Here is a 22,529-nt window from a genome sequence, read left to right on the forward strand (position 1 = left end):
CAATGTGACGACATCAATATTCTTCAAACAATGAATATAGTTTCCTGAATATCAAATTGACTATTCGTGTGTTAAATATGAATACTTTAGCCTTCCTTGGCCTTCTACAGATTACCAGTTCGTTAAGAATTACCTAGCATAACAACTTCCCATTTTCAAACTTCCATAAAACACTTAACATCAGAGCAAAATTATAAATATCAGAAAGCTGGATCTTCCGCGCCTTCATATTACTAGCATCCATTCCATCTCCTAAGACAGTTTCCAGTGATCTACCGTTAGTATAAATAATAAACATTACGTTACGCTCTACACTAAGATAACTGTCGGAGTATTCATCTTATCATGTTTTTGTTTTCAATGAAATTTTGTGAAGAGCCTCTCCTAACCTACTACAGTAAGAGTATTGAAACTGTTCAGCATTCAACATTCCCCAAGCACGCCTGTGGAAATTGAAATACGACAGAAGCAAGAAGATCTTCAGTTACATGTTGCGGTTTGTGAAGTACATGCTGATTCACGCCTTGCAGGTGTGACCTCAACCAGAGGGGAAAGATTATAAGGTTGTATAACCACGAGACTTGCCTCACAGAAACAAAGTATTGCATATAAACCAACGAGGGACTCATTCAAACAAGAACGTAAACATCTGAAAGCAGGCAGTATTTGGCAAAAACGCCATCAAAACACGTCTACTATTGCATAAAAACGTAACGGCATATCACATGTCATCAGTGCTCGGTAATTTCCGTAATTTTTCGGATCAAGTTGTTGCAAATAAAAAAAATATTCTAGCATTTCAACCTTCCAATACTTCACATCTAGTAAACGGTCGATATTCATTTAAAACTATATTTTCACAGAGTTCGTTATTCGTGAAGTTTCTATATAACTGAGTACGCTAGAGAATACGTTTGGAACTTATTCCACAGTTGTTGTTTTTTTTCCATAAAGCTGTTTCAAGTATACGTACATCTTTTCGATCATGGATCTCTCTATATCCCACAGGACAATGTTACCGTTGGAACATCCTGTCAATAAGATGTTTGGCTGAAGACTATCTATACATGTAACTTCGTGTGACATCAGAATATAATCCTACAACATAAATGGCATTATGACGTCATAAATCTATCTCAAAGAACAACTTCAATACAATTCCAGCAAGACGTCATCAGGCATTTCAATGTGAATGTATGTATATGTCGAAAACCTGATGACCTCGGGTTAAGCGATATCCAAGGAAATACCTATGTCCTAGGAAGTTAAGAATATAGTTAATATATTAATAAGTAATGGTTGTGTTACCTACTTCGTAATGTTAAATATAATGTGCATATTTCAATACACAACTTATTGTGATATACACGTTATGTAAGCTATGTTGTAGAACTACTCGTAACACTCCAGAAACAGAACACGCGATAGTGCATAAACTTACTTTTTTGAACACATTTGTGATTTGAGCGTTATTGTCTGACAACGTTGAATGACGTTTGGAACCCAGTGACGTATGTGACGGCTGACCGATATCTGGTAGTGGATCTGCCTTGAAGGGGTCAGCTGAGGAATTGGAAGGGGTTAGCTTCACCTCTTGTGTCCAATAGTATACATCCGAAAACTCCCGAACAATTGGAAGATCGTAATTCTCGTTTGTATCCTGTTGAATAAAAGTAATACCGAAATGATAGGCGTTTGTTTTTAGTCCCTACATCTATTAAAGGATGGCGATGTGTGGACGGATGATAGGGACATTCGATGATTCCTTAAATGCTCGGGACCGCCATATTGTGCATGAAAGCAAGATGAACTTGCAACCTCTTGCAATCCAAACGAGAATAATATGAAAATCTAGGGAAGAAATCCGAGACTGTTCCCGTAATTTCGATACAATTTCTGTCCCTTAGTATAAAACCCGTTCCGGCAGAAGTAAACAGAAAATATAGTGAGAATAAAACAAACACAAACAACGAAATGAAATGAAGAGATTAAGTTTCGACACCATGCAGTTTTCCGATTAGAGATATATACATTGTATGATATAGTAATAAGTTTAGTACCAGTATAAGCCTTATTTTGTTGTTCCAGCCGGCCGCCAGAATGACCCTGTCCCCTGTCAGGTGAGTATACAGCATCCCCGTAATGCTGTAGTCCTCGTCTGAGCCCCGACCTGTCCGACATTTAATCTCCTGTCCAGATCCAAAGTCCCACACCTTCACAGAACCTAAAGCCACAAACAGTTTGTCACTTTTCTCACACAGATATAGACACTCTAACAGTTCTGTTAACAGTACGTTCAGCAGTAGCTGCGTTAGACATACTTAGCAATCAAACCAATTTTATAATTGTTGCGTCTAAATGAACTCCGGCTGATTTTGGTATTAAACAAGATGGAAGCATCGTTAAACACGTAACCCAATGTAAAATTATAATTACTCAAGTAGTTATTGGGATTTGTCTTTCCAGATAAAAAAATATTAAAGTGCTTATAATCTAGGAATCTTACCATCAAAAGCTCCCGTTGCCAACCTGTATCCAGACTTATCCAGACATAATGCCGTCACTTCCACATTGGGACCGTGTGCATCAGCTATCATGTACACCCGCTTACCTGTTTCCATTTCCCATACCTGAAATGTAATGGATGAGTTATCCCCCTTGATAGGTAGCAGCGTCAACCGATTCTGTCAGGAAATTATGCATATTGTTAAAGCTGTATATTTATTTCAAAAAATCTTTATTTAAATATCCAAATCGTGCGAATAAATGATACGTGTATCATATATTTTCGATTGTTAAGATGATAAGACATTTCACAAGGTGTTTGTCAGGTGTCTACCTTGATGACGGATTCAGAGCACACGGTGATGACCTGGTTGAGGTCGAGGTTGATCACGATCTGGCTGATTGGTCGGTCATGCGAATGCGGAACCTGCATCGTATCTTGTACCGCCCGGGTCAAAGGCCATGAGTCTATTACGCTTGACCCTGAGATATAGAATACGTAATTTACAACAAACGAAATTATGCAAGTTCAAATACGTTTGATTAATTGCAGTACATGTGTAGGCTAGCTTAAAAAAGCTTAATGTTTTCTTTTAGCAATTGTTTACTACCAAGTTGTTTCATGTCGGACTAAAATGTATTTCACGTACATTTGTATCTGCATTAAAGTCATTTAAGGTAGTTTTTCAGAGTCTTTTAAGGTAGTTTTTCAAAGCCATTTAAGGTTGCGTACAAAGTCATTCGTTACCTGTTATTAGTCGTTCATGTTTACTGTCAAATATCATTGAATATATTCGTTTCTCGCCTGGTCGTTCTTCATTATCTGTAAATACCTACAACAAAGGTATAAAAAAAAATCCATTACGGAAGTATAACTAGACACAAAAAAAAAGGCAAGGGAAATGATCACGAGATATTTTCTAATTTGCATCCGGATTAAGAAAGAAATAGAAATAGTGAACAGATGAATGATGTCGAATCTCGATATAAACTAAAAGGGAAATAACTCCTTTATAATTAAAAATTAAAGAAGATTTGATTACCTTACAAGACAGACTAGGGTGTGGTAAACTCAGCCATTTTTGAAGTTTTTATTACAAATCACTAGACATGATCTCGGTAGTATGTACTGACTGAAGAAGATTGAATACAACAAGCGCAAAACCTTTTCTTATATAATTTTTACCTGTAAACATGTTAAAGTGTGAATGTCCCACACTCGGAACACCCTCGCCGTCGATAGACTGATCAAGTGTTGATCTCGCTCATTACAACAGATGTCTACTATCGTAAATAAATGACCCATCAGTTTCCCTGTAAAAGAACAATGAAAATAAGACTTAGACATTAAAAAAGAAGAAAGTCAATTTCAGAGCAGTTGAATATTTTTGTTAATTTTGATGTTGATGTTTTCGCTTAAAATGTCATTTTGATAATATCTGGAATAGCATCATATACATATGATGTACCGAAGAAGTCTACTAGTTGGTACATAAGAAAACTGTGGATGACATGTGAGATGTCACAGTGAAATATTACTGTTAGAAGAAATGAAATACACACATGCAATAATATCCCCTTGTTTGATGTGAGAACATGCATCTTGTCTAATCGTAATTTTCCATATATCAGGGTTTCGGAAAATATTGCTAACATTTTTTAATTTGTGTTGCACAAGTATCAACATGTACCATTGAGATGATACGGTCGGCGTACCTTCTAACTGGAAAATGTGAGACTCCTTTCTCTAGCACTATGTACCTGCCTTGCGTTAGAAGATGTTGAATGCTTGTGTATGATACTACTAACTTGCAGGACGTGATAATATTCAAAACATGAGATGAGCATGAGATGTATAAATGCCTTCAGATTTGATTGACGTGAAAAGAGAGCATTGAGCTTGTCCCAATTTAACGAAATCTGAATATTTTAGTCTTGATGCGGAATACCTGCATGTAACACTTTCGGCTTTAAAGGCGCGAGAAGATGTGGGGAACCTGTCTTAGATACATACATTGGGAGGTACATTGTAAGAAGATGTGTGATGTCTCTCTATGATACTACCTACCTGGTGGACGCGAGAAGATGCACGGTGTCATCAGTGACACTACCTACTTATATAACATGAGAAACATGTGACACTACCTACGTGTAGGACGTGAGAGGATGCATGGTGTCATCAGTGACACTACCTACCTATATAACATGAGATACATGTGACACTACCTACCTGTTGGACGTGAGAAGATGTGAGGATGCCACACCCTGATGACTTTGTCTACTCCACCAGTTGCAATGATATTAGCTTTGGCACAATACGAGAAGCAGTTAACTCCCTTTGGTATGTTTACGCCCCTGATTTCCCTACGAAAATAAATACCTTGTATTTACTATCAAGAGTGGTCTTGAATATATAACATTTAAACACCTTTGTCACGTGCTTGCATTTATTTATCGGGCTTAACGTTCATTAAGTTTAAATGTTACACATGTCGCATTACATTAAAAAATTTCATTTAAATAATAGATAAATGCAGTTACATGGCAAAGATACAAGATTAATATGTTGCACGCTTCCCGTTTGTCGGGAGACAAAAACACGTGAATATCCATGTACGAGTGATACTCAGTAAGGACTTCCAGTATTTAATCAATGCGTTCATTAGAATCCTTCGCTTGTAAAAGAATACAGTGTTTGATAGCACGAGGACACAAAAAGGAAAACTGAAGACTGAGTATGAATGTATAGTGTAGAGATAAGTATCATTCCGTTATTCGGGAAAGGTGTTTTGTAAATGTGTGGGAGTACTTTCTGTTACGTACTGATCATCATACAGCCGCTCTACCTCCTCCAACACAAACGACTGTCGACTATGAGGTGAGCAGGAACCGAAACATCGAAGTTCCGGAAAGTACTTGACGCTCAGTACCCAGTCGTGATGTAGCTTTCTTTTTACTATAGGACTGCAACGAATAATTACAAGCTTTGAAAAAACTCTGTAAAATCGAATATATACAAAATGTATATTAGTTAAATGAACAGTCAAAGATGGTCTTAAATATGAATATTTTAATCTGATTCCCTGTGAAAAGACATAAAACGAGGAAAAAGAACAATTTCCGAAAAAAAAGTTTACTAACTACAATTATACCGACAAGTACATTATACCGAAAATCACATTATACCGACTTCTATGTTATTCTGCCAACTACGTTATACTGACTATGTGAGTTTATCAGGGTCGATTGGGTAGTTCTGTGGAAGATTGATGTTGCCACGCTTGTCGTTTTTGGTACTCTTGGTGTTGAGGTCCTTGGCCACCAGCCTCATAGCGTTTATATAACCCTGATCGTCGCCGAACAGGACTAGGTCCTCGTGCGCAGGAGACGTACTGGTCACGTGAGTAATGCATTGAGGAGAATTTTCAAAGGGTTTTATTGAGTATATTTGCTGAAATAAAATTTGAACACAATTTTTCATAGCTGTTCTGAGGCTATAACGCATGATATGTATAGATAAATTTAATTCAATTGAAATATACCTAGTTGATTGAGCATTCTTTGCTCTTTAGGACTCTTTCCAGAAAACGATAGGTGTTCTGTAATAAGAACGACATAAAATCTTTGATATGATAGAATACTTGACTTACCGGTGATTCATAACTATACATTCGAGTAACCAGATAATTCCATCACGATTTAAAATCTGAAATATCTTATTTACAATACAGTGACTGCAAGTGCATTAATAAAGACAGGGATCTGTTTCTTGAGAGCTTACCTGATTTTTGCCCTTTGACCTACTGTCCCAAATAACGATGCTCCGTTCCGTACATGTAACGGTTCGCCGTATACCTGGGAGATAGTCACACCCTGTCACCCATGCGGGCTCCTGCAAAATATAGAGTGTTACCCGTTTTCATCAGTAAGATGATTTGTCCGACCCACGGAATTAGTAGGATTTTCCATTGCCCCAACCCAAGGGAATAGTTCAGGTTTATACCTATACAAGAACATTATAACCGATGTTACAGTTGCATACCAAAAATCCTTACTTACAAGATTGGTCATTTGTATTCGTAGAATATGTCCTATCCATGAGATTAGTAACATGTTTACAGAAATTTAGTCCGGACCTTGGGATTGTAACTCGCTAGTAATGATATATATGGAACCAGTACTTGGTAGTCAGTAAAACAATCAGTCCGCCCTACGGAATCTAGGACGACAATCAGTCCTACCCATGAGATTAGTAAGAACAGACAGTTAGGCATTCGGAATCAGTAAACTTGATAAATAAAGGATCGTCATTTCTTGTTCTGAAATTATACACAATTTGTATCTAGGAGTGGATTTCTTACATGTAAATTTCCCAGTCCTCTGTGACACCCTCAATTCTGTATCCTGGTCATGAAGTATGTATGATTAACACTTGTACCAGTAATCACTGCACATTCCGAAACATTGCAAACACATACATGAAATAACACTTCCCACCTTTCATGTTATCGCTACAAAATTGGTTCCGCCTGCTCAGGTTGTGACGTTATAATCGCTGTGACGTCATAATGGTAACAATGATTACCGCAAACAAACATAAAGAATGTAGTTTCAGCAAAGCGATAATGCAACCCCAAGGTTTGTCAAAATTTACTGATAACTGATATTGCCATTATCTACAAGAAATCAAATACCTCATGTATATCAGGATTTTATAGACACTATCTAAGTTTGATAAATCAGGTCTCATTTATATTTAGTCTGAATCCGAACATCCTAAATGAATATCTAACCAAACAAACAACACAAGTTTAAGTTTGTTTTCCTATACAATTTTTCTCTTGGCCTGTACCGTACAAATACCTTGGCTAAGGATAAATATCGTAACTAATACGTAAGGATTTTACACGCACAGAACGTATGTATTTGATTTAATCGAAATATCTTTTCTTAAAATACATTAATATATTATTATATATTAGTTTATTGGCCAGTTATGGAAGAATTTTGTTGACGCCCTTTAGTTTTGGCAAGATGACAAAATCATAACGTAGAAATCTGCAAATTCAACATTCATATTCGCCATACGTCAACAACTGAAAGATCGATTATCAATCGTTTGTGTTGTGTAATCCTTATGTAGGCCCGCCACTTCATAATTACCGTAGCAATTGTTCAAATACCGGTGATTCTTGCTATTCAGTTTTGAGAGTACACGTTTAAATACATGAATAAATTAAAGAAGAAGAAAAGAAGGAACTTATAACATATCCATTAAGTTTTAATATCAGTTGTGATAAAGGTAATAAATTGCAGGACCGTTCATTTTTTTTAAATAGGGAGCTTATAAAGACATATATAATAACAATTTATATATTAAATTTATCCATTATATAGAACGCTGTGATCCAAAACACAAAATATAGTATTATATTGAAAACATTATGCCGGAAAATATTGTTCCAAAGTAACAGTGGATGTCATCCGGACGTTTCCACTGGTGGTTCAACGCTGTCCTTTTTCCGCTTTGGTTTTGGGGCAATTTCCTCAAGTTCTGCATCAGTAATGGTCATCCATGGTTGATTCTTCACTTCGGAAATAGACGGCCGTTCTTCAAATAAGTAGGTGAAGAGATACAAGATAAGTTCTCGACACTTTTCTGTTGCACCTTTCCACGAGAACTCCAATCTCTTGTGTTCAGCTAGCATTGCCTTGTTTCCGCGTGCTTCGTCAAATGGCATCGTTCCCGTTACCATTATGAAGAGAACCGCGCCCAATGCCCACACGTCTGATTTCCGGGGGTCGTACGGTCGCCCTTTCAATATCTCGGGGGCAACGTAAGACTTAGACCCACAAAACGTTTTACTCAGATGGTTTGGTCCAAGGTTATCCTTCACAAACCCGAGGTCGCCGATTTTAACACTGTAGTTCGAATCGAGCAATATGTTTTCGAGTTTAAGATCCCTGTGCGCAATAGCTTGTGAATGCAGATATTCCACTGCTTTGCATGATTGGTCGAACCAGTGACGTGCTAACACTTCGTGTAAAGGTCCATACCTTTGAACATAGCGCAATAAGTCTCCACGAGCAGCGTATTCCATGATGAAATAGGTCCTTGAGGTATCTTCAAACATCTCATATATCTTTATGACATGAGGATGGTCTAACCTAGGCCATACAGTCTTCTCCTTGGGCAGAAACCTCAGTAGGTAGTCTTTAGGAGCTACCTTCTGACTCAGAACTTTCACAGCTACACGTTTTTCCTGGCGATGAAGGCTAAAGGCTAATTTGACGGTGGAGTAACTGCCGGAACCGAGTGTTTTCTTCACAAGGAATCCTCTCTGAGCCAGAACAGCGCGGTATGTGAGTTTCCGTGTACCTTCTTCCGTCTGCCCAAGAAGCTTACTTCCCGGCTTTACTCGTTCCACTTCGTTTTTGAGTTTGTCAAGTTCCGCTAAGAGGATAGCATCATCATTTTCGGCAGTCGGGCCGTAGCAGTTCTCATCTGCCATCGCCATGACTATGCCCTGGCCTGGGTCACGACCGTATCCCTGCCGGTAACCAACCGCGGCTCTAAATAAACATTTTCGCTATCGAAATCAACCACGAAAATTCAGCCGACACCTATTCCCAGCCAAATCGCTAAGGACATTAAATCTATGACGTCACAATGCACGATATCAAGATGACGTCATAAAGGTCTTAAGACACATTTCGTTTTTGGCGTCTTCTATTCATTAAATATGGGAAAGCATATTCAGTTTAAAATGTATTACAGCAGCTCCGGAAGTTTCTCCTATAGAAGGACTTCCGTCCCCCACGCCTACCCACTTCCAAGACACAAAACCTCCTCCACCTAGAATCTAAATGCCTCTCTTCGCTCTATCGGGTGAGAAATCGACAGAATCCATGTTTGTAGACATTTGTAATTTCATTCGATTTACTTAACTCTGTGTATTTGTTACGTATGTATATAACACGAAAACCAATAACTAACAGTATATATTTACACAGTTACAAGCTAATTGATTAAAGATATACTCACGTTAATATCGATACAGCTAACTAGTCGTAACTGAAATTAAAATAGAATACGCCTCATTAAATCGTCTTATTGCGTTATCTTAGAAACAATATTATGAAATGCAAAATAATTCCTTTTTCTGATGAGGATAAAAACAATTGCCGTATTATGATTTTTTTCTCAATCTGTTGTTTTATCTAAAAAAAGTTCAAGATATATGCGTAGACTAATATCGTTGGCTTTAAACGAAAGGTGAATAATATCTTTGGTCCTAAGGAGATACCCCGATTCTTATGTCCTAGGATCTCGTACATTTCAATAAGTTATGCTGGATATATTTCCTATATTCGTGCCAACAAGAAAATACCTTAACGAGGACGTGGCGTAGCAATATAAGGCGTTTCTGTGATGATATGGTGTAGCTTTACTACTTTGCTACTCTACACTGATATAGTGGGACGTTATTTATCTATACCCATCTCACTTATCCACACTGATACAGCACCTTTCTGTGGGACGTTATGTTGGTATACCAACCTCACTTATCCACGCTGATACAGCACCTGTCTGTGGGACGTTATGTTGGTATACCAACCTCACAAATCCACACGGATACATCACCTTTCTGTGGGACGTTATGTTGGTATACCAACCTCACTAATCCACACTGATACAGCACCTTTATGTGGGACGTTATGTACCTATATACCCACCTCACTAATCCATACTAATACAACACCTTTCTGTGGGACGTTATGTATCTGATTCAACACCTTTCTGTGGGACGTTATGTACCTATATACCCACCTCACTAATTCACACTGATACAACACCTTTCTGTGGGACGTTATGTTGGTATACCAACCTCACTAATCCACACTGATACAACACCTTTCTGTGGGACGTTATGTTGGTATACCAACCTCACTAATCCACTCTGATACAGCACCTTTCTGTGGGACGTTATGTTGGTATACCAACCTCACTAATCCACACTGATACAGCACCTTTCTGTGGGACCTTATGTATCTATACCCACCTCACTAATTCACACTGATACAGCACCTTTCTGTAGTTGTACCTACCTTACTACTCCATACTGCTATAGCGCCTTTCTGTGAAGATGAGATATAACTATCGAGTGAGGGTATATATCGTATGCATTGCACTGTGTCCCTTCGTGTCTTGTCACCTATAAATGTGAAAAATACAGATTACAACGCATTTGTCAAATTAGAACTAAGCCGAAATAATGTGGAAATGGGATGAAAACCCGTTGACAAAACAGAAAGAAAAGCATATTTATCTTATGCCAATATGGAAATATTTCATCCAAGATGCCAATTTAATCTTTGTTGATATTACAATAAATCAACGTCACCAAAAAGTTTATAACGTTGCACAAAAAAAGTCTGTTTATAAAGCTTAATATGACCTAAATGTCCTGTGGTTTTCGTCCTCTTTCATTAAATCTGATAATAAAATATTCATTTATAATTTGTAAATAATGCGTAAATTTACCGGCCGCTTCGCCGACCCGTCGACGTTTTGAGACGGTGAATACACTAACTTCTTCCCCAAGTACGATTTCCTCACTCTCTTCCGCACTCGATTGGAAGTATCCGAACAGCTGCAAAGAACACATAACATACACAAAGTGTATACAAATTATGTCAGTTATGTTATGAAAATAGATAATGGTAAGTATATGTTTTTAAGTTACTTAACGCTAGGGCCAAGGATGATTTAATACATGTTTATAGGATGTGTCTGTTAAAATGCCTACCTCGCTCCAGTCGACCTTTGCGTCCGGATTAGTGGAAATCTTACGGTAAATAGCCTTTAAGTCCGCATTCTTTACATCAGTGCCGAACAGGGAACGGATTGCATCACAAAACTGATCGAAACGGAGGCTCTCTGGAAAACAAAAGAACACCGATGAATTTTCAAGAATTTTGAAACTAGTTACTAGTATTGAAAAATTTGTGGAGTCGAACTGTGTTATGAATATGAGAAACTGAGAGGAGGACCAAGTGACGGGATTTCACATATTACCAGGAGTTTCTGAAACGTTTTTCTTGACTTTAAGCATAAAACTAAAGCTTCTAATTTGTGAATTGAGTGGAACGCTGGTTGGGATTGGGGGAGGGAGATATCGGCCGGAAGTGTGCACGATATACTAATTTACTAGACTTATACGAATACGAATTTGACAGTTCAAACAGTTTTAGATTGATCGTAATGAACTTAGATAGTAACAAGTAGAGGCTGGATCGACAACAAACGCAACTCGATTAGGAATGACCGATGGGGACTGACCATATGGTGGAAGAATCCTGAATAGGAATCTATTTTAGACTTGGCAGCGTTCCTTAAAACCTGCTTACCTTTCGTGAACTGATATACCCCCGTATAAGTCGATCATCCAGCGACATGGGTAATGTAAAGGGATTTAATGGTAATCCAACTCTTACATTATCATTAGGTATTATGTATTATCTTGACCGAATCGTTATATCGACGTTGGTGGACCTCAAGGAGGTAAAAGTAATTCGTACACTAGTAACACTAACGATGACGTCATTGGTACTGGGCTAACACGGACACACGATCGTTTGTGGCCCATACATCAGATCAACTGGGCGTAATAAGTTGGACCAGCTACTCCAGGCTATCAGAACAATTGCATTCTATCGATATGCCAAATCCCCATTGATTTTTACTTCACACCTGGCCAGGCGAAAACAGGTAGACGACTGGCATGTAAATAGAGATACACAACATGGTCGCAGGTTGGAGAAAATGAACAAGAAAAATCTTTTGTATTCCTAACTGTCTGCACAAGTCAAACATTGGTCGCCTGACACGATACTGTTCTGACGACTTTGACGTAACACAAATAAGCTATGTCTTGAAAACTGTACGCCACATTATAAAAAAAACTTCTATATTAGCTAAAACAGCCATGAATGTCAAAGTAAAAGACACCTGTGATTGAACATGTGGTAAAACCTGGTGAAAAAAAACCCAACTCATTTTCAATGATATTTTGTAAGTCCTGTATACACGTAGCTTTCGTTGATAGGGTATAATTGGTATCCATCAGTAGCTTCAAATCATACATTTCAATACGAGAATACCCTGCTACCATTAGATTTCAAGTATTGTCCGTTACAAGTAACTCCTAAATTCATACAAACTTGGGGGTATTATGATACATACAATACATAAACTGGTAATCGCCAGTTCATGGCGTAAGAAATGCTTATGGGGTTTATACCTTGTTATTCATTAACATATCGATACTTTATTTAACAGCTGTCTGAATATGGTTAAACTCGTATTGAGTATGCAATAATATTCAAGTGTACATGTATAACGATAAGTTAAAATCAGCATAAGCGCCGCCAGAGCTTCATGATGTGTGTGTAAAGTCGAAATGGTTGTGAAAAAATAGGAACAAAAAATAAAACCAACTACATATGTGATACGCCATGGAAACTTGGATCGTTGAGGGAAAGAGAACTGCCGATCTATGAAATAGTTAAAACTATCTCGACATACAAAGTATTCTTTCAAGTTGCCTTGTCGCTATCGAAAACAAACTAAATGTCTTAAATTATTCAAATATAATGAACAAATATAAACATTAAAGGTTTGAAACACAAGTTGCCGAACTTGTTGGAAAAAACTATCAAGGCTATTCATTTCACGTTATTTCCGGTTTAAGGCTCAGAAACCTTTCAATTTCCGTAAGCGAGAAAATGTGTCGTTTCTTTCCAGAAGGTACCGAAGAGTCTCAAACTTATATGACAGATATGGCATGCTTATACTAAAATGTCAGTTTTAATTTAACTCTATTTGAATTTTTTTTTTTCTTTTAAAATGACGTAGAAACCACTTGAGTGAAGCCATGAAGCAGACAATTCAAAATGATGTATTGAACATGTATATATGAATATGTATTTTTTTATCTAATTGCACTCGATTTTAGACAGTGCCTAAACTATGTTTTTTCAACATATACCATTTCGTACAACTACAACGTACAACTAAGAAGATACAGACACATTACCTCAATAATCTAAACTCGCAAAGAGACTCCCTAAAAAGTGAAGGAGAAAAAGAACAGGTGTTACGGAAGAGTAAGCGTCTTCTGCTTCATTGAAGACACTCGCCATGGAAACCTTGGTCAATCCATGTAAGCAATGTCACGTTCGCAAATGAGAACAGGGTATACAACGGAATCAACAAGCAAGCTAACGAGCATAAAACAGGTCAGGCAAAATGATATAAGCGATTTATCATCTTATTAACGTCAGTCAATATGACTTGTTTTTAGTTTTATACGACATTTAAAAATACCTCAAAATGAGAACGTTGATTTCTAAATATTTTTTTCATGTAATACAATGGGCGTAATTCAACATTGTAGAAATATTTGAAAGTGAATGTTTTAGAATAGATTACAGTAATCACAAAATAGAAAAAGCATTTCTTATTCAACCAGTCATTAAACAAATTAATTAGGTACTGATATACTTAAAATTGCGTTATACTTATCTCACAAACACGACCGTGACTTCCAACAACAGATAACAATCCGAACCACAAACACGATTACACTTTCTCCATCCACATAGAATTTAGGCAAAAACAACATCTGTTGATTTTGATTTTTCTTATATCCTTAAATTCACCAGAACCAATAAATCACTGGCATAAACACAGACACGTCTAACGGAAGTGAACCTTACTGATGGAGTCTAAATGCTCTCGCAGAGCATGTCCCTTCTCACGACGTGCTCGGCGTTCCCTCTTCCGAGGACTGTGGAATCGTGAAGTGTCCATCCACAACATTTGCATTGTCGGACAAAACGTCCACGTCCGGCGGATGGTCTGGTACTGACTGACGAACTGGTCCTAAGTAGTTGTACTACGTCTATCCTATCCATCTAGCCATGGTTCGTGGGGAGCTCCCCAGGATCGTCTAGAACTATACAGCTATTCACTCAAGGTCGCTGTTTATCCATCTCCCCAATTCGATATGCATTAATATACTGTAGGGGGTGCTTTATTTTAAATCAGACCCACCTGGTTTTTTCTTCTACTAGAGATTCACATGTATTGAATATCTGAATGGAGTGTGTTCGTACAGAGTATAGGGACAATAGTATGCGAGGCATTGCTCTGTCAGAAACAGTGTTAAACACACGCCAATTGAATTGAATTAAAGTTCTGTGTACAAACTTTGAAAGACCTCTCGAGCATACGACACGGCTAAACGTAGAGGTTTGGCACTAGGACACAAAGACATGCCCCCCTGCAAACTATCTATCGCAGTGATAGCGTAGACGGGTGGAGGTCCTTCGATAAACAATCTGTTCGCGCCGTGCACGTAACAAAGACCCCAACAGACGACGCGACGTGGGGGACACAGTAGTGACGATAGACCACGCCCCATGGAAAGCAGAACTTTGGTCAATATGCGTGGATATTAATGGTCAACCTTGCTAGATGGACTTTTTTCGGAAATTTAAGTATCGGTTATTTTGGATTTAAATGAAAAGAAATACTCAGCTTTTCATAACAATGTCACCAAAACATGTTGACGAATGTTATTCAGTTTTGTTCCAAAAGTTATTTTGAAATTAAATCTTGCAATCTTTTTATATCAAAGGTCTCGACGCTTCAGCTGGTCGATCACGAAAATATTCCAGACGTGTTCATGGATCGTATACAATTATTGTTTAAGATTTTAAGTCAAACATATCAGGTGTATACAGAGATATTATCCTACACTATTTGGTTATAAATATACTGTTGGGTGTCTATATAATAGCACTGCATCGCCTTTCATCATAACATATAAGGCATGCACCAATTGTAATAGCTGATAACCAAACTGGGTTCTATTGGGTGCAACGTTGGTAGACGTGCTTCCATAGAGAACCAGATCGAGGCTGGGAAAACCTAGCGCACCGTAAAAGTTACAAAGGCACATGTATAAGAGAAAGGCTTGTACCGGTACAAAAACTACAAGATTTCTGAAAGCAGTATAATCCTCTCAGCGTGTATGGTAGATAATAATTGACCTTGCAAGAAATTTAAAACAAAACCATAAAGATTTTGAAATCACAAACTTAGAACATAAATTACGCAAACATCAGTAGAAAGTTGTCACCAGCCGGTTTAACAGCCAACCAATATCGGTAGACCAGAAAATAACGTGACTACAATAACATATTTGCTTACAAATTATACTGAAGATCCAAGACAATCTCTAGTTGTGTCCGTTACTGATATTGGACAAACATCCAAAGGTAACATGTTAAAACAAGAAAAGGTACATCAATTATGTCATGTGACAGCCACGCTTTACAACACTATATGCATATATAAACTATGAATTATTTTAAAAGGCGATCGCAACGGTCATTTGCTGACTCAGAAATGGACATAACATGCAGATCAGACCAGGCCCATTCTTCTTGAAATCCGATTGAATTCTAGCAACCTAAATATAATTCAAACCATCACATTACTTCACTAGATAACATAATTTATTTTTAAACTTCATTTTTTTAGTTATATTTTTGTGAATATATATTTTCTGGAAAAAGATTGTTTGATTATGATAATAGAGTTTTCAATGTAAATAAAATATCTTAACCACATGGTAATGCTAATTCATTACAACAGTTTTTTACACAGAACTAAAATAATCGATATTAAAACGTCACAGCTCTCCCTAAAATCACACGCAATACGGAAGAAATAACGTGTAAATACATTTTGTAAATGCATGTGCCACCTAAACGTGTGACTCTGAGTCTCGGTTGCCTATGTAATCAGTGTCGAGAACCCTTGACTACTCGATTTTTAAAATACCCAACTGACATGTATGTCCATTAATCGATTCTCAATATGTTCATTCCAAACACATTTTGTATACCAGCGTCACAATGCGTATAAATTGGTTTTTAAATTCACACAATACACAAAACTATGTACATGTGTAATAGCTTGTGTACATATTTCAATAAGCCGTACTTATCTGACAATAAGTTGCCCCGTGGCCGTAATAAAATGAAATGGTAATCAATTTTGGAAAGATATTAATTCGTTTATCAGTTTGAACGAAGGTCTACCTTTCAGTCGTTATTATTTGATTCGCTGTGGATGTGTTTAATGTGGTTGTTATTACCAAAGCAGCATAGGTAAGTCAATGGGTAAAGATATGAAATTAGAATATTCACGAATAGTCCTATTCCCACTTCCGGTTTTCGAGGAACATGTGAGCACATGTAGAACACCTTCAGACTTTTTCACTTTTTCCAAAGGAACGATTTGAATGATTCAAATGAGGATGGAGGAGCTGAACAATTAACAAATAGATTAAAGAGTTGATCAAACAAGGTAAAGCACATGCGATGTAAACTAAGATTTCTCAATTACGTTTTATTTTTAGATAAAAACAACCAAAAGAAAAAAAAAAGAAAAAGAAAAAAAAAGAAAAAGAAAAACAGATGAATAGCATATTTCAAAGAGTTATATGCAGTTTACCTATATAATGACGTGGATTCCATGTATGTAATGGTACGCTCTGACTAAGGATTACCTGACTTAACAAAAATATTGACCCTTGACCTTAGCTTTAGCAGCAGTCTGAATTATATATCAGATAGGTGTTCAGTAAAATTATGCATGTATTGACAAATATCCTGTCTTGACCTTCGACCTTATCACAGAGACAAAACAATACAGATACATGATGCACATTTTGTGTTATTTCTATACATGTAACTTTCCATGTCCATGTAACACTTCCTCTCATGTTTAACTCTATCTATTCAATACCTAGAACAATCAAAATTATAAAAACATGGAAAACGATATACAACTAGACATTCGTAAAGAAAAGACCATTACCATAAACAAATTTTTAATGAATGTGGAAATTAGACAAAAATAAAAGTGCAAAGAACAGGTTTAACGGATCTGTAGTTCTTTGCAAAGGTATTTACTACGTAACAGTTCTTTTGAAATAAAGATGATGCATTGCAAAGCTAGGCGAAAACCCAAATCCATATTTCTTTGACGATCAGCAGAATGAATTAAAGACTTTTTAAAATAGAACCACCATCAAATGTTAAGAATCCCAATTATTATTAGCTTCACTTTTGAAATGACTACACTTGTTTAATCAACAAGGGAAAATCTTTGGAGAGTCCCTTTTCGCGTAGAACTAAATACAAGAAGCAGTTGTGTCCTTCGTATTGTCCTTCCCAAGAATTTAGAAATTCTAGATCAGAAGTTTACTGACCTTAGCATTAGGCACAGCAAAAGTGCATTTCTACATTAAAGTAGGTGCAACACAAATACTCCTATATCAGTGTACTACCACGCACACCCAGATAACACAGCTTTCGAAAGGAGCATATACATGGCGTCTAACACAGCCAGAAGAAAGAAGTTTACGGTGATCTACAGTGCTCCAACATGTCATCTCAACAACGTTGTATAAGGGTATGTGGCCAAAACAAACCACTCGTCTTACCTTATGGTAGTTTGTATGTCTGCATCTCGACAACACCACTTCTGAGATCTTTACACATGTCAATCCTTTCAAGGGTAATTTCTTCGGTTTTATTTAATTTCTTGTGAATCAATTCAATATTTCATCATTTAGACGTTATAATAGATGAAAATGGTTTTCATTATCATTTCTTTGTTCCGAAGTCATTCATGAAAGTGCTATCATTTCACTTCTGGCTCCCCTTGGACGTTCAATAGGTTGCACAGTAGAGTGATCTAGAATATACTGAAAAGCCACAATACACAATTTACCCGAAAAGACTTTTACATAGCCTTACCACGGTATATGACGATAAGACTACCACACCATATGTTTGCAGCAGTGAAACATTTTAACCATCAGCTCAAAAACTTTCTTTTTATGCCCCCAGATCGAAAGATCGGGGACATCTTGTTTGTGCTGTTGGCTTGATGTCAACATTAACCTTGCCCATAACTAATGCATCATAAGAGGTAGGGCTTTCATATTTGGCATGTGTGTTACTTGTTACAAATATTTCTGGTGCTACAAAACGTTTTGACCATGGGACCTTGACCGTGACCTTTGAACTACATTTGAAAATAAACAAATCATTAACATAATGAAGAAATAAGTGTTTTACAAAATGTTTATGCAATAAGCACATGACTTAAACAGTACAGTTTTAATGTGTCGTTTCTGATTTTGTTGCAACTGGGAGCATACTGTTTCATTAACACATATTGTTTTGCCGTTCTGTGCTACAAGCAAAATTTCTGACAAGCTGTCTGGTATACATGAATATAAAATACAATAATAGATAATTCCGTTCTTTCTTGTTGAATGTTCTATGTACTGTTACACTGTGTTGGTGATATCTGAACCTTATATGGTATATGCACTTACATGCATTTATCAGGTAAACTTATAATGTAGGCAGCACCGTATCACGCTGCACTCTCGCATCTTTATAATCTGCTGAAAATTTCCAGAAAGGCCTGTATTTGACTATACTCAGGCACGAGTGCCTTTTTTCTTTTATCTTGAATCTAAATATCTCTTCAATTTTCAGCGAATATTCAGAAGAATCAAAATCCGTCTATCCTCAAGACTGCCATTCATAGTCTTGTGGGAATCTGTCACAGTTTTGAGCCTTCAAACTGTACTTTAACATCCACCTCCCAATCCATTTTGCAGTTACACAGAAAGACTTTTCCTACTGTGTCCGTTTTTAGTTACCATTGAGTCAATTAAATTTAGTCTCTTTTCCGAAAGGGAAGCTTTTTCGGCAAATTCTGTTTAAGAAACATAGAGGAAGCCAAAACCGACACGTTGTATCTTTCAATAAGATTGCAGTGCTGGGCTTATTTATCTAATTCCATTCAAGGCATCTACTAATATGTCTCTTTAAGGTGGGACATTAATATGAAGACGTTTACTCCAAACATAAACCAGCAAACAAAATAATATTTCTGGAGCAGAAAAAATCATATTTTCGTTATCTTACGCTCACAGAAGTTGATGTCTTCAGAGGACGGCGTATAAGAATGACCTGATTATTGTGAAGTACGTACCTTGACCATGAAATGTCATAACCATGACTCGTTACATGACACATCCTGCGGATTAATCAGTACAATTTTCTCTTCGAAATTTTGTTTGTCGAAGTCAGAGACAGCCCATAAACTTCCCTGATATGACCAGAGTGACAACTAAATCATACGATGAAAAATATCACAGTAAAGAGTCGAGAGTTAGAGTGACTAATCCAGGCTCCAACATTCATTTCCAACAAGAGGTGCTGATAACGCATTATTTAAATGGAGCTTTTAAAGACAGTTGACGCCGAAATTCATAATCTAAGTACCAATATAGAATCATGTACGCCGTTATCATCAACAATCTCTCAATAATTTGTCAACGAATATATAAATTATGAATATTGAGTAGTGTTAACACTTGTTCCGTAACCTTGTCATTACCTTGCTCAATGACAATGTGTCTTTGAAGATAGTTTAGATTTCTCCATTTCTATACCTTTTTTCCCAGGTTGGTCATAAAGGTATTCTAGTGAAGATAAAATGGTGTCGTTCGGGCGTGTATATAACAATTCTGTAAGTATACATATGTACTTACAACAGTCAACCTATAAGAAGCTTTGATAATTTGTGATAATTTAAAAGCTTTCATTGAACCCCAGATTTCGTCTGTGACCTAACAGTAAAGGTGTTGTTATGTGGAATGTTTTTCAGTAATATTTTGTTATATAATCAACATATTTTTTCATAACTTTTTATATGAAATGATATCATATGATGGGATCTAGGTAGATCAGTCTAGAAAATCAGACACTGGAGATCCACACTTTGGCGCGGTTCATACTAAGCTTTCTCAGGAATATGATATCGCGTACTATATAGTGATGTTCCTTGAGTATCAGCTATAAGAACGCTATATCCAGCAAATAAACACACAAACGAAAATCCCCCTTCATGAAATATTTATGCTCAAAATGATAATGACAATTTTTGCAAATGAAAACCATTGTATTTCAGGCGGGTCTGTATGTTAGGACACGTGTCATTACTTTGATATGATAATGAGTCCTGGCTCACCAATCGATTGGTATGTTCACCGTTCGTGTTTTAGCTGTAGACTTTCTGGTGATAAATGACAATATGGACTCGGAATCAGTAGTCGCCAACATGAATTATACATATATCAAGATTTGGAAATGCAAAAAGCGTTCTAGCATACGGACCTCCAGGCTGGAAATTCAAAAGGTTTTTAAGTGCCTGCGTGTCTAATGTTTATGTCAATATAGTACTAGGTTTGTGCCAGGTAATGTGTGAGATTGAGCGCTGAGGAATTCCGAACAGCTTGTCTTGGAATTTTAATTCGATTGTACTTCTCTGCAACCAAAATGGTCCCATTCAAAGCCATGGTGGTATTTTGTACATTTTATCAATCACAATCATGTTACTTAAAAGCCATAGTCTAATTTTTCGAAACACATATGTGATCTATCTAGATGCATCCTTCACATGTGAGAACAGGTGATATCAGCACAAAGAACATCGCTCCAGTGTTAACTGACACAACTAGTTTGGTGTCCTTCACAATGTGCATCACAGCATCCAGAGGCGTATTTAGATATTGTTCATAGAATATCTAGTACACCATTAGGGCCCTTTCAGTACTTTGACTTTGACTTGATACTCCCGTTTTCAAAAGGCTGATTCTAATAAAAGAAAATACCCCAATGAGCTAAACGAATGACATCACAGATGTTCATCTTTTGGACGAATAAATGACTTATTGATTGATTGAATGAATGAATGAATGAATGAATGAATGAATGAATGAATGAATGAATGTCATTTGTTCTCTATAGATATATATATGATTATAATTATTTCAAGCTCAACGTCGCTTCTTAAGGTAAATGTAGCCGATAAATTTCTGGAAAAACTTCCGAATTGTTTTTAGGCTTCGCAATATTGACTTTTTTTTCAAACGTACATATGTTCTTGTGCATGATGAAGCGTTTTAAACAAAATGGCGGTGTTGACGGACAAAGTAAATTGGAATTAAATAGCAAATATTGCATTAATTAAACCCTATACAATGTCACCTTGTAGTCAGATCTTCTAATCTAGTCAACATGTAATCGGTCATTTGTTGTATAGTCGCTCAGGTCATTAACTTGAAAATTAATATTAATATATAAGTCCTTATGTAAATGATTATTTAACTTTTACGAGCTAACCAAGTAATAAATTTTGATATATTGGTTCATTTAATGTATAATGCATAGAATATGCAATTGTGAAACTTTAGGATCTTTTCAATACGACTTCTGCAATATACCGACAGTTTAATAGCCCATATTTCGGCATGTAAACCTTGTAAAATGTCCCTATGTGGTCAGACCAACTAATTCAGTTACATTATACTCAGGTCAGTTGTTGCATAATCGGATTATCATGTAAATACTTATTTAATCATGTTCTGCACAGATTCACTCTGGAGATGATGAAGAAATTAACCCCTATCCCATGCCTATTCTAGCATCTAGAATTTATATATCTTCATATATTCTTTCTGATGATAATTACAGAGCACTTTGATGTTTTGGGGATGTAAACAAGCAAACCAAACTTAACCAAACTAGTAAAACCTTAAAAATGGAATAAATAGTGATAACAGAGTACATGTAACATTATCTGCTTCTGGCCTTTCAACATGATTAATACCGTTATCATTCATGTCTTATTGGTTTCGGGTCTCTAGTATTGAGCAAAGAAAGATGGAGATCTAAGCTTCAAATTTGAAACTTATCTTATCCTCTCCCAAATAGCTACAGTTAAATGTGTCAACAATTCCTTGCTCTCACATAAACTGCTTTAAATAGTTTATACATTTGAAGAGCAACAAGCTGAG

The 22,529-nt window shown here is 36.7% G+C and overlaps 2 protein-coding genes across 2 annotated transcripts in view; both read right to left on the reverse strand.

Moving 5' to 3' along the window:
- LOC132551747 (WD repeat-containing protein 64-like) overlaps nt 1-22,529 on the reverse strand; it is a 40,593-nt gene that overhangs the window by 11,956 nt on the left and 6,108 nt on the right. Inside the window, exons 2-16 of the mRNA XM_060215884.1 lie at nt 11,316-11,446; nt 11,051-11,159; nt 10,615-10,721; nt 9,551-9,580; nt 6,287-6,397; nt 5,730-5,956; nt 5,329-5,469; nt 4,736-4,869; nt 3,692-3,819; nt 3,254-3,338; nt 2,840-2,988; nt 2,507-2,630; nt 2,061-2,224; nt 1,442-1,660; nt 974-1,098 (exon numbers count right to left, since the gene is read on the reverse strand). Coding sequence (XP_060071867.1) covers nt 974-1,098; nt 1,442-1,660; nt 2,061-2,224; nt 2,507-2,630; nt 2,840-2,988; nt 3,254-3,338; nt 3,692-3,819; nt 4,736-4,869; nt 5,329-5,469; nt 5,730-5,956; nt 6,287-6,397; nt 9,551-9,580; nt 10,615-10,721; nt 11,051-11,159; nt 11,316-11,446 — 1,984 coding nt within the window. The remainder of the gene's footprint in view (nt 1-973; nt 1,099-1,441; nt 1,661-2,060; nt 2,225-2,506; nt 2,631-2,839; nt 2,989-3,253; nt 3,339-3,691; nt 3,820-4,735; nt 4,870-5,328; nt 5,470-5,729; nt 5,957-6,286; nt 6,398-9,550; nt 9,581-10,614; nt 10,722-11,050; nt 11,160-11,315; nt 11,447-22,529) is intronic.
- On the reverse strand, nt 7,986-9,023 carry LOC132551027 (testis-specific serine/threonine-protein kinase 3-like). The gene has a single exon (XM_060215132.1). The coding sequence runs from the start codon at nt 9,021-9,023 to the stop codon at nt 7,986-7,988; it is 1,038 nt and encodes a 345-aa protein (XP_060071115.1).

This window comes from Ylistrum balloti, unplaced genomic scaffold, assembly GCF_031769215.1.
Source record: "Ylistrum balloti isolate Yb309-2 unplaced genomic scaffold, AGI_CSIRO_Ybal_v1 Utg369626, whole genome shotgun sequence".
Taxonomy (NCBI): Eukaryota; Metazoa; Mollusca; class Bivalvia; order Pectinida; family Pectinidae; genus Ylistrum; species Ylistrum balloti.

What these genes read in the sequence shown, in the direction of transcription:
- LOC132551027 (XM_060215132.1), bottom strand. Translation starts at nt 9,023, where the DNA reads ATGGCGATGGCAGATGAGAACTGCTACGGCCCGACTGCCGAAAATGAT.